Source organism: Phocoena sinus, chromosome 19, assembly GCF_008692025.1.
Source record: "Phocoena sinus isolate mPhoSin1 chromosome 19, mPhoSin1.pri, whole genome shotgun sequence".
Taxonomy (NCBI): Eukaryota; Metazoa; Chordata; class Mammalia; order Artiodactyla; family Phocoenidae; genus Phocoena; species Phocoena sinus.
In genome coordinates, this window is record NC_045781.1 from 17,201,660 (window position 1) to 17,213,819 (window position 12,160).

Here is a 12,160-nt window from a genome sequence, read left to right on the forward strand (position 1 = left end):
GGGGACGCTGCGTGAGGCCTGAGTGTGCTGGCTGGAGCTCTCCCTTGCTGATTTATACTCTCTGGCTCCAACTCTCTAAAATCAATCTTTTCCCAATTGCCTCCTGGCTTCCTGCAGCGTTCAGGGTCGGCCCTGCATGAGTAATCTTCACCCACTCCCAAGGCTGCTTCTCCTGGAGCCCCTGCCAGAGCCCTGATCAGGGGCGGGGGCGGGTGGGGACAGCCCTGCCAGAGCCTCTGATGGGGAGGCGTGAGCAGTAGCAGGGCAGCCCTCTGTGCCAGGCTCACTGGCAGGGCAAGCCCTCCATCCAGACAGACCAGGGTGGGCAGGAATCAGGGGCAGGCCGCTCCCACCCCCCAGCGCTGCCCACGAACAAGGGAGCTCCACTCAGCTGGTAGGTGCCCTCCCCCTGTTATCTTGTGGCTGTTTAGGATAATGACTTCTTTTTCATATTAATAAACACGCAGAGCTGGCAGTTGGCTTAATTTTCACATATTTTTTATCAAAATAAATGGTGGAGGGGCTGTGATTAGCTCCGGGACAGGATTTCCTTCCACAAAAGAGCATGAGGGGCTTCCCTGGTGGCGCAGTGGTTGAGAGTCCGCCTGCCGATGCAGGGGACATGGGTTTGTGCCCCGGTCCGGGAAGATCCCACATGCTGCGGAGCGGCTGGGCCCGTGAGCCATGGCCGCTGAGCCTGCACGTCCGGAGCCTGTGCTCCGCAACGGGAGAGGCCACAACAGTGAGAGGCCTGCGTATCGCAAAAAAAAAAAAAAAAAAAAAGAGCATGAGAAGCTCATTCTGCTCACCCTTCGTTATTTTTAAAAAGTGTCCAGTCTCTTTAGCTGAAGGTGGGAAACTGCTTAATGGGAAGTGGGGGGCGGGTCCAAGTTCTCAGGGCAATGGGCTGGGCAGTGGCGTGTGGGGCTTATAACTCTGCTCTCCTCCCTGGAAACTGGCAAGAGGGTGGACAGGTCATCTCTGGGGTCCTGCCTGGAGGAAGTGGGAAGGGGGAGGAAGGATGGAGTTTCCCTCTTCCATCAACTCTCCTTGGTCTTATCTTGGTCAGGGAGGTGGAAAGGGCTGTCTGGAGGTGCCACCTTCCTCCTCATGGCTTTGGCCGTTTTAGCTGTGCCACAGGCTAAAGGTGCCTGGATGTCTGCTCATGAAACCCTACAGCAGCCCCGTGAGGCGATACCATTAGCCCCCACCCGTCAGATGAGTAAACCAGGGATGGTGCTAGGACTTGAAGCAGGCACGCTGTGTCACCCACCCTGCTTATGCTCTGGTTTGATTCCTCCCCCTATTTAAGGGGCCTGCTCTCTTCCCAGCTTTGTGGGAACAAACAACAGCTGCTTCTCCATCTCCGAGTCCCTGGGGCCTCCCTAGCTCAGCCATGGTGACCCACATCCTTGTTCTGACAAAGAAACAAGAGGCACTCCCAAACCCAAGGTCTTCAAAGAGAAGCTACTTCCAGCTGTGACATAGCTGGGGGTGGGGTAAAGAAGCCCATGGGCACGTGCTGGGCCTCACATCCTGTCCACACACATCTGCATAACCCTCGTGGGGGCTGGGACGCAAGGGGTAACCTCTCCCACCAGCCCTGGGGCCCCTTCCTTTACTGAGCCAGTGTGAATCACTACCAAGTCACTACTGCATGAGGTCAGCCCCTGTGTGAACTCAGGTGAGTTACCTACCTCTCTGGGCCTCGGTTTCCTCATCTGTAAAATGGCATTAAGGACAGAGCCTACCTCACAGGGCTATTGTGAGGATTCAGTGAACTGACATTTGTAAAGCACTGGGGCACACTGAGCGCCCCGTACCTGTTAGTATTACTATTATTCTAAGGCACCGGCAACACAGGGAGCTCCCCTGGAACATCTACTTACCACCACCCTTCCTGTCCCACTCCCCAGACTTCTGGAGGACACTGCTCCCAACAAGAGTACCCAGCAGGGCAGAGGGGGATGCCCACAGTTCTCCTGAACTGTGCCCTCCCTGTGCCCACTTCTCCCCAGCCCTCCTCACTGGCCTCCCTGTCCCCAGGTCCTTCTCCATCCTGCAGTTGAGGGAGCTTGGAAAGGGTCCAACAGACCTAACTCCCCAGCCCCATATTCAAGGCTGTGCAAGATCTAACCCTTGCTTACCTCTGAGGCTGCACCTCTCACTCCCACACCCCCCTCCTGGACACTGAACTTTTAGTTTATTCCAATTGCCCCGGCCTTTGCTCCAGCCATTTCCCTTCTTAAGCAACAGCTGTCACCTCTGCCCCGTCCCTAGACTGGGTCAGCGGCTCCCTCTCCAAGGTGTCCTTCCCCTGGGCAGGCTGGGACGCCAGGTCAGGGGCAGAATCAAGGTATCCACTGCGTGGGGAAGTTCCCTCCTATTCTGGAAAGGCCTCTGCCTCCACCCGAGCCCCGCCCCTAGCCTGCAGCCGGGGGCCGGCGAGTAGATAGAATCTTCTCCTCCTTCAGGGCTCCGCCCCTCTGGGTCCTGCGGAGCCTTTTCACTAGAGGAGGAGGGGCAATGGCTCCAGGCCCCGCCCAAGTCCCGCCCCGCGAAGTGGGACCTGGTGGGGCTCAGCTGACGCCTCACTTCACGTGACGCTGGAGCCGGGCAAGCATGGCGGCGGCCACCGGGTGAGTGCTGCTGCTGTCCCCGGCCCTTGCATGGCGGCGCGGAGCGGGGGCTTGGGCCTCCCGGCTGGACAGTGGCTGAGAGCCCCGTTGCAGGGCCGCGTCCCCGCCGGGCGTGCAGTGTGGCCGCGGGCAGCGCGCTTCTTCGCGCGGGTTGGGCGTCCAGCGCGTCCGAGTCAGCTCCCTGGCCACTGCCCACTTCCCTCGGGGCCGCAGTGGCGTTCAGGCCCCACCCGCGCGTGTGGAGTCACCACTGTGCGGCCGAGGTGGGGTCCACGCGCACATTCACGGCCACGACCCTCAGATGGGAAGACTGCGTTGCCAGGGCGCTGGGGACCTGGGGGCCCTCGGGAGGAGGCAGCGTTTGAGATGGGCGTGGAATCCCCTCCCTAGCGGGGCACTTCTCCTCTTCCTTCAGGGTCAGATGGAACTTCCTCAGAGAAGACTTCCCTAAGCACCTGTCCTACTCTTATCACCATCTGGTAAATTATATAGTACATAACAACAAAAAAGAGACAACTCGTTTCTTGTCTTCTCTCCATTTAAAGTGTGAGGTCAGGGCCTTTGTCTGGTTTGCGCCTGGACCTTGTTAGTACATGTCTTGCACACAGTAGGTGCTTCATAAATTCTGCTGAATGAAAGAATGGTGAATGGTCCTAGTGGCAGGAAATGTGGACAGGTGGGCTCGCTGAAGCGTTGGGGAGTGTCCCTGTTGAAGGAACATCTGAACAAAGGTTGAGAGTTCAGTGTACTGGGGACGGGGGACAGTGGAGCGTGTCCCTGTGCTGGAGGGCAGTGTCCCAGCTGGCTTTTCCAGACTTTGTCCTAAGGGACTGGAAACTTCCAAGGGTTTTTAATCTGCTCAGATCTGCTTTTGAGACGACTATCCCCTGGGCTATATATGAATTCAGGGCAAGGGCCAATTATGGGGGCGGCGTTTGGGCCTGGAGATGCTGGGGGCTGGGAAGGAGAGTGGTAGAGAGAGGGCAGTGCCCCAGATGCCAGGCTGGAAATGAGATCAGAATGGGGGAACTGGTGGACTAAATGCATCTCTCTTTTTGGAAGGTAGGGAGAGTGGCAACAGAAAATGGCCCCCTCAAGCTGGCCCCGAACTCCAAGGTTGGGAGAGCTTAGGACATGCAAGTCAAACACTTAATAGGCACCTTCTGTATTCCAGGAACGGTACTGGGCCTACCCTTACGTGTTCCCATGAACACGTAAGGTAGATGTCATGCCTCTAGTCTTGGTGTGTGCCATTGACGGGCATGGATTCTGAGCTCAGAGGAGAGTGTGGGTAGGCTTCACTCCCTGGATGACATTTGTGCTAGTCCTTGAGCACCCCTGAGGCAGAGAGCTATGCTTGCAAAGTCCCAGATGGGTATCAAGGAATCTAGGGCCAGATCCTTGAACCCAGCCTGTGACCCTGTCTTGTTTTTTGGTTTTTTTTTGCGGTGCGCGGGCCTCTCACTGTTGTGGCCTCTCCCGTTGCGGAGCACAGGCTCCGGACACGCAGGCTCAGTGGCCATGGCTCACGGGCCCAGCCGCTCCGCGGCATGTGGGATCTTCCCGGACCGGGGCACGAACCCGTGTCCCCTGCATCGGCAGGCGGACTCTCAACTACTGTGCCACCAGGGAAGCCCTGTGACCTTGTCTTAAAGAGCAGAGTGAGCAGTAGGTGTAGGCCAGTGCCCAGATGTGGGTCAGTTACCCCTATATCTGGGCCACCAGGTGGTCACAGGGAGTTCCAGGGGCTGCATTTGGATTCAGGGCTCCATGCTGGCTTGAGGTCTGCTGCTCTCCCGAAGAGACAGGGAGCCAGGCTGGTGATTGGATGGGCGTGAGTCTAGAGCTGGCTGAATCCTGGAAGGAGGGCCCTTATAGCAGAACTGATTCTCTGGGTCATGGAGCAGGAACACTGAGTGACAGAGGCCTTGGAGAGGTGTGTAATCAGAAGGGAGACCTGACAGGTGCAGGTAGCTTCCAGAGATTGGCAGGATCTGCTTGGCAAGAGCCATCCCAGGCTGGTATGGGTTACCCTGCTGGACACTTAGAGCCCAGCAGACTCTTTAAGTGGAAGAGGCTTCGTGTGTGTTTCCAGCAAAGCTCGGTGCCCAGCTGCATACACAGGACAGATCAGAGTGTCAGGCATAATGAGGCACCATACCATCAAGTCACAGCCACAGGCTCCCCAGGAGTTGCACTTGGTTGCCTGTAGAGTCCTTCCAGATCCTGGGCCCAGGGAGGCCCGGGTGCTTGGAGTGTGCTCCACGTGATGTGGGGAGTAGTGGAAGCCCTAAGCTAGTATCTCAGATTCAACTAGAAACTTGAGAAGCTCTTCTGGGGGGTGTTTAAGGGCTGATCCTGCTCTGTCCTGCCAGCCTGGGCAGGGACTTCAAGTTTGAGACAGAGGGTCCCACAGCCCCCAGAGAGTCTGCTGTGAGGCCGTCTCCGCCCCCTCCCCTAATCCAGTATCACTTGGTGGGAGGGAGCCCTGCCTTCTCCTTGAGTCATGCCTCGAGCTTCCCATGGACAGAGATGAGACTTCTCTGCTGTTGCCAGACCTGCTGCATCGGCTCCCCCACATGGCTTTTTCCTTTCTCCACCTCCCTTTGCCCACTCACCGGCTGGCCCTGGAGAGTCCTCATCCTCTGACATATTGTTCACATACTTGCAGACTCAGCTCAGATGGTTCCTCCTCCTAGAAGCCTTTCCTGACCCCCCTCCCTCCTGACCTCCAGGCAAGGCTTCCTGCTCAATATTCCAGAGAATCCCGGCTTTTCCCACTGGCAGGAGGCTGCTCTTCTACATCTGCACTCCTGCCCATCACGGTTGGGTGAGAGGTTGCTCCCTTTCATGTCTCCTGGCATCCTTGGAGCCCGGGGACCGGTTCAGTTTGTGTCTCCAGGGCCCTGTGGCCGCCCAGCGATTGGTGCTGGGTGACACGGTGCCTAAAGAATAAGAGGAGGATTTACTTTACACTAGTCCAACTTGCCATCCTGCTTTGCACGGAGCCCTCAGTGATTGACGAAAGGAGCTGTGGGTGGGAGTGGGAACAGAACTCTGAATAGGGTGAAGGAGTAGCTTTTTTTTTTTTTAAAAACACCTTTATTGGAGTATAACTGCTTTACAATGGTGTGTTAGTTTCTGCTGTATAACAAAGTGAATCGGCTCTACATAAACATATATCCCCATATCTCTGAAGGAGTATCTTTAATTCTTTAACTGAGTGACTCTCAGGGAGCTGCTGCCCAGAGGGCTTTTGCCCAGTGGTAAGCAGCAGGTGAGCTGCCCTGGGTGTGTGCCTGTGGGGTCATAGTTCACGCTGGAGTCAGCATTTCTGGAGGGCAAGTATCTGGAGGAGCCAGGTTCTGGATCAGAGCCCATCCCCACCCTGATATGAACCTGGTGCTCTTGGAGAAGACGCATTGGGTTGACCTTGGGGGCTGGGGGGAGGGGTGGGTCTGTGGGAGGCAGGCTGGCCACTGAGTGCCCCTTTGCCTTCCCATGCCCTTCCCCAGGCCTGGTCTGACTCCTCACAGGTCCCTGTGTGTGCTTAGCCCCCCGACCCTCCTCAGGAGAAAGGTAGGCAGGGTGGGAGAAGCTGACCAGCTGCCTTGAGGCCCCTCCAGCCAGGGTGAGTGGTCTGGCCCTGCTGACAGGCAGCCGGAGGGCTCGGTGGGCTCGGTGCCTGGCCTGAGCTGGAGGCTGTGGCCAAGGAAGCAGGTGGTCCTTGACTGGCCTCTCTTGCCGGAAGCTTAGCAGCATGGCCCCATCCAGAAGTGGTGTCACATCCTAGTGCAGGGATCTTGTCCTTGTCTGTGCTGTGGACCCCATGGGCATCCGTGAGACCTATACAAGACTCAGCGTGATGAAATAAAATACAGAGGATTACAGGGAAAACCAATTATATGGAAATACAATTATAAAGATGTTAGGAAATAAATTCGTGGTATAGTAGTATATGCTTCTTTATACATTAAATAATAAAAAAATAAAAAAATAAAAAATAATAAAAGCAGCAGGTCTAAGAACCACCTTAGTGTTGAAGTAGTGACGAGTAAAAGTGGTATTTTGAGGTACCGTGACATCAGTAAGGTGACATGAAAATACCTCTGATTTCTGTTGGTGACAGACTCACACACTGCTGATACTGGTGTGGTTTGTTGCTTACATTAATAATTGAAGAAAATGTTAAAGGTGAGGTTAGAAAAACTAAAGATATAATTTTTTTTCCCATCCAAGTAGGTGGACTCCCTGAACACTGTGCGTGAATCCCTTGGGTGAGAACCCTGCAGGTGGCCATTGAGGTCAAAGGAGGGGCTGACTCAGTACTGATTTGAGGGACAGGAGAGAGTTTCGGAGCAGTGGTATCACACCTCCCGCGGGGGCTGGTCACTGGCCGTTTCCTGGGCTCTGGCTGTTGGCGGGGGGTGGGCTGGCCCATGGAGGCTGGAGCTTGTTCTGTGTGTCTCTTTGATACCCTGGAGCCTTTGTCTGCCAACCCCTGCGGTCTTCCCCGGGCGTTGCCTGTGCCCTTGGCTGCATGCAATAAAGTGTGCCTTATTTATACTTGGACTTGGGGACGACCTGGCTTTTGCCTTTTAGATTCTGGGTGCCAGTTAGCAAAAGCTCCAGCAGAAACCAGTTGGGGATGTTTTATGGGTGCTGCTTTTGCTGAACTTGCAGGGAGAAGCCACCTGCGATGGCTCTGGGCCCAACATTCTCTCTGAGGGGTTGGTTTATGTCATGAGAAATCAAAGGGCACATCTCTATAAACCTTGATTCTGGGCTGCCCTGCCGTAATGAATGACTGCAGCCATCGGCGTGCCTGGGGGCTCTGGCCAGGCTGCCTTTCTCTGTTCCGGCTGAGCCCATGGACGACTAGATAGTGTTGTAGATTTTGCAGGAGAAGCTGATGCTCACAGAAGGGGGGAGCTATTGACTTGCCTGTCTTGACCTGGGCTGCTTGGCCCTTAGGCCACAAAGGTCCTGTCTGGGTGCCCTGAGGAATTTAGGTCTTTCAGAAGGTTCTGGATAAGATAAAGCCCAGCCCTTCTGAGAGCCTTCCAGGTGGGGACGTGGTGGCAGTCCAGGTGGACCCGGTAGCTGGTGTGTTTAAGGAAGAAGGTGTGTGGGGCGTGAGGCATGGGGGGGGGCGGGGGGGATGAGGTTGGGGGGCGGGGGGATGAGGGGGGGTCGGGGGGATGAGGTGGGGGGTCGGGGGGATGAGGTGGGGGGGTCGGGGGGGATGAGGTGGGGGGGGTCGGGGGGATGGGGGGTTGGGGAGGGATGAGGTGGGGGGTCGGGGAGGGATGAGGTGGGAGGGCGGGGGGGATGAGGTGGGGGGGCGGGGGGGATGAGGTGGGGGGTCGGGGGGGGATGAGGTGGGGAGGGCGGGGGGGGATGAGGTGGGGGGGTCGGGGGGGATGAGGTGGAGGGTCGGGGGGGATGAGGTGGGGGGGTCGGGGGGGATGAGGTGGGGGGGTCGGGGGGATGAGGTGGGGGGTCAGGGGGGATGAGGTGGGAGGGCGGGGGGGATGAGGTGGGGGGGAGCTGGGCATTTTCAGGCAGTTGTGCTGTTGAGCCTGCACGGGTCTAGGCACCTTTGGCCGAGGCCATCTGCAACAGTGCCTTGGTGCTGTTCACTCTGGGCCGCTGGGAGTCTGTGGAGACGAGGCTCTTCCCTGAGGCCAGCCCCTCCATGGGCTTTGCTGAGTGAGGGGAAAGAATGGGAGGGAGCTTGGGGGACTCTGCGCACGGGTGCTGGTGGCTGCAGTTTCAGTTCCTGATAGCATGGCCAGCTGGGGCGCTGGCATGTTTGTGAGCTGTCACCTCTGTCCTTTCATCCTTGTGGCTGAGCGTGGCAGGCAAGTGACACGGCTTAGAGGAAGCCCTGGCTTCTTGTGTCCACCCGCCCAGGAGGGTGAGTGGGGCCTGCGCCCGGGAAGGGGGACAGCAGGGAGGCTATGGTCCTGTCAGCATGTGCGGGGTGGGCTGGCCCGAGGGTGGCCCGAGGGTGCTGCCTCCTGCCCCTCTGGGGCTGATGTGGCAGCTTCGCACAGCTGTGTGGGTGGCCCCACCCCGTGACAGTTGTTCGCTCGGCAGATATTTATTGAGTACTTGCTGTGTGCTAAGCATAGTGGTTGCACGGGGCGGCGGGGACCAGAGCAGACCCACATCTCTGTTCATGGGGTTTCCATTCTAGTGGACAGAGGCGGACCTCACCAGCGAGCACCAGTACACATTTATGTTGGAGAGTGAACGCGTCCTTTCAGCAGGAACTTGGACGAGCCTCAATGCGAGGGGTGACTAAAGAGAGTGTAATGCAGGGTGGGCTTACACAGCCGTGGGCAGGCTGGGCGGTGGGAGAATGAGCGGCCTTTGTAGCTCCAGGTTTCCCCAGGGAGGGAGCCGGGAATGGATTCTCTGTCCTCCGCCATCTCTTCCCACTCTCCAGCCTCTTGCTCTGCCTCCCAGTCACCAAATCCTCCTGGAGCTAACGAGGTCCTCGTGGACCAGGCCTAGACAGGGTGGGAGAGTGGATTTGGAGACACGAGTCGGGGAAGCCTGGCCCAGGGCTAAATGGGGGGACAGGCCGGGGAGAGAGATGCAAGGTTAGAGAGGGAATCCAGGGAAAGCCATCCTGAGAAAGTGCCATTGGAGCCAAGATGTGCAGGAGGTGTCACCTTCCTCTGACGGTCCCATAGCCAGGTGAGTGTGGAAGGTGCCCTGGGGCCGTGAGGGCAGGTGCCACCTGCCCAACTCTCACTGCAGCCCCAGGCAGAGCCCCCTCCCTTGCACCAGCTCTGGGCTGTCCCTCCCCTGTTGGATCTCCATGCCTGCTGCCTGCTGGCCAGAGAGCCTGCAGGGCCTCCCTCGAACACACATCACACCCACTGCCTGACTCCTGCACCCTGGCTCTGGCCTTGCTGGACCCTGGCCCGCTCGCTACGACTGCACTTCCTTCCTTTGTTTAGTCATTCACGTGGCACTATTTTAGGTGCCGGGAAGGAGGCAAGGTCCCTGCCCTCACAGAGCTTACATTTTACATGGGGAGACAACAAGCAAGTGAATATATACTGTTCGACAGCGATGCGTGGTTCTAGAGAGGCGGGAAGAGAGTAGCGGATAGGTTTGGATGGGGTTATCGGAAAAGCTCCCGGGAAGGGGGAGCATTTCTCCAGAGGCCTGGATAAAGCAAGAATGTGAGCCTGGTAGGCACTGGGAGAGAGCATTCCTCACAGGGAACAGCAGCAGTGGAGGCCCCCAGTGGGAGCGTTCTCGGAGGTCAGGGAAGGGTGGGATGCCTGTGCGGCTCCCCTCAGGGCCTGTGGCTGGGAGTAAGTCTGCACCGTGTTGTAAGGGCAGTAGAAGGCGGGGAGGGTTTGAGCAGGGTGATGCCTGCTGGGATTTCCACTTTTCAAGGATCCCTCTGGGTGGTTGCAGACCAGGCTGTGGCAGAGGCTGGGGCTGGGAGCAGCTAAGAGTTCCTGCAGTTGTCCGGGTGGGAGATAGGGGTGAGCCACATGGTCTGGGCTCCAGCTTGGAGGTGAGCTGAGGACGGAGGGGGTCCCGGAGGGGCCGGTGCGGGGCCGGGTTTCAGCAGAGAGCGTGGCCTCCGGTGTCCTGGGCACCGAGGCCCCCTGAGGACTGGGAAGCCACCTGCAGATTCAGGAGCACGGGGCCATTGTGGCCTGGCAGGGGCTGTAGTGCAGGAGGGGGTGGGCCAGGGTCTGCTGGCGTGGATTGAGGAGAGCACGGGCGGCCAGGACACGGGGATGGGCTGGGTGACTCTTCAGAGGATATTTATTGCAAAGGGAGAGAGAAACAGACGGCTGGCGAGCACAAGGGTCAAGAGGCGTGCTTTTATTTATTTGTTTTCAAGCCGGGTGAGGGTCCTGTATGTCTGGATGCTGAGAATGATTCTGAGAGGGGAAGATTGATGCTGGAGCAACTTGGGGGGCAGGGGTGGGGAGAAAGGCGAGCGGTGGGGCAGGCCATTCCCAGGTGGAGGGGGAGCCTCGGGTGGGAGCAGCTGTCTAGAGGGGCCCAAGGCAGGATGGGTCTGGAGAGTGGGTGCTAGGAGGATAGGGGGTGTTTTCTCAGTGAAAAGGGAAGCCAGTGTGGGCGTGAGGAGGGACACCCACCTGCTGTGCCACTGGCTCCGCCTGGCCTTCAGTGCTTGCTGGCTGCCGTCCTCAGGGCCAGCACCTCAAGGGTTGCCGCTCCAGGTGCATCTTCTTGTGTTTCCTCCTTGCTCATTTGGCACCTACGAGCCTGGCTCGGCTTAGGGCCTGGTGCTGCGTGCCCTGGGCGTGTGTGTGTGTTCGTGTGTATGTGTTGGGGACAGGTGGGTGTCCCGGCTCAGGTGAGGAACAGGCCAGGCTGCTGGGTCTGTGACTTGCAGAGAGGATGGCGGCCTGCAGACACATGGGCAGGGATCCAGTGTCGTCTGGGCCAGATCTCACACGGATGGGAAGCTCCTTGAGGGCTGGAATTGGGGGTTGGGGGTGTGACTCCACATCACTGCAGACTTTCCTTCCGTGAGCTGCACCCGTCTACCAGTCAAACAGACCCAGCTGCCTCTCCTCCCCACTTGTGGTCCAGTGCCCAGGGACAGGAGGGGAGGGTGTGGTTGACAAGCCCCTGTGGTCCTCCAGCGGCCCAGTGAGGGGCTGTTTCTGGGTCACGGGCAGGCTGAGCTTGGACCGGCTTGCCACGTGCTAATGGGGGCCCTGCCTCTGGGCGGGGGACGCGCCTGGTGGTACTAACAGAAGCCTGCGTGGCGGTGTGTGCTTGTGTCTTTGCAGACCCTCATTTTGGCTGGGGAACGAAACCCTGAAGGTGCCGCTGGCACTCTTTGCCCTGAACAGGCGGCGCCTGTGTGAGCGTCTGCGAAAGAACCCGGCGGTGCAGGCCGGCTCTGTCGTGGTGCTGCAGGGTGGGGAGGAGACTCAGCGCTACTGCACAGACACCGGGGTCCTCTTCCGCCAGGTGAGCCCAGCCGGCAGCCTCCCACATCTCTGAGTGTGCACTAGGCCCACTGTGGGCTGTCTGCCCTCCTCCAGCATCAGGCCTGGTGGGCCTGGGCAGCTCTGCCACCTGGGGGACCCTGAAGAGGCTCTCTGAAAGCAGGCCGAGGCTTGGGTCCCCAGGGAGCCCCCTCTGTAGGGGGGCAGGGCTGTCGCCAGCCAGCTTCAGCTCTCTCAGGTCAGAGTCTGGAGAGACGATGCTCCTGGGAGAGCAAGCAGGCAAGGCTTCGTGGAGGAGGCAGTATTTGGTGTGAGCCCTGAAGGCCGGCATGAATTCTGACTGGTGGAGCTGGGGATGGGTGTTCCGGGCTCGAGGGTAGTATCCACAGGATTGGACCTCAGAGGGCGGGCTGGGCAGCCTTCCCTGGCCCGGGAGAGGTGCAGATGGGGCGGGCTGAGTTCCTGGGGCCAGATTCTGCCACAGCAAGGAGGACGGGGGCTGCAGAGGTCCTGGGAGGAGGCATGTGAGCAGGGTCTGAGCAGGAGTCAACG

The 12,160-nt window shown here is 58.5% G+C and overlaps 1 protein-coding gene across 1 annotated transcript in view; it reads left to right on the top strand.

Annotated features, from left to right (window-relative positions):
- Positions 1 to 2,562: 2,562 nt before the first annotated feature.
- Positions 2,563 to 12,160, top strand: part of PEPD (peptidase D) — a 115,145-nt gene continuing 105,547 nt past the window's right edge. Inside the window, exons 1-2 of the mRNA XM_032614806.1 lie at positions 2,563 to 2,639; positions 11,447 to 11,630. Coding sequence (XP_032470697.1) covers positions 2,623 to 2,639; positions 11,447 to 11,630 — 201 coding nt within the window. The 5' untranslated portion in view covers positions 2,563 to 2,622. The remainder of the gene's footprint in view (positions 2,640 to 11,446; positions 11,631 to 12,160) is intronic.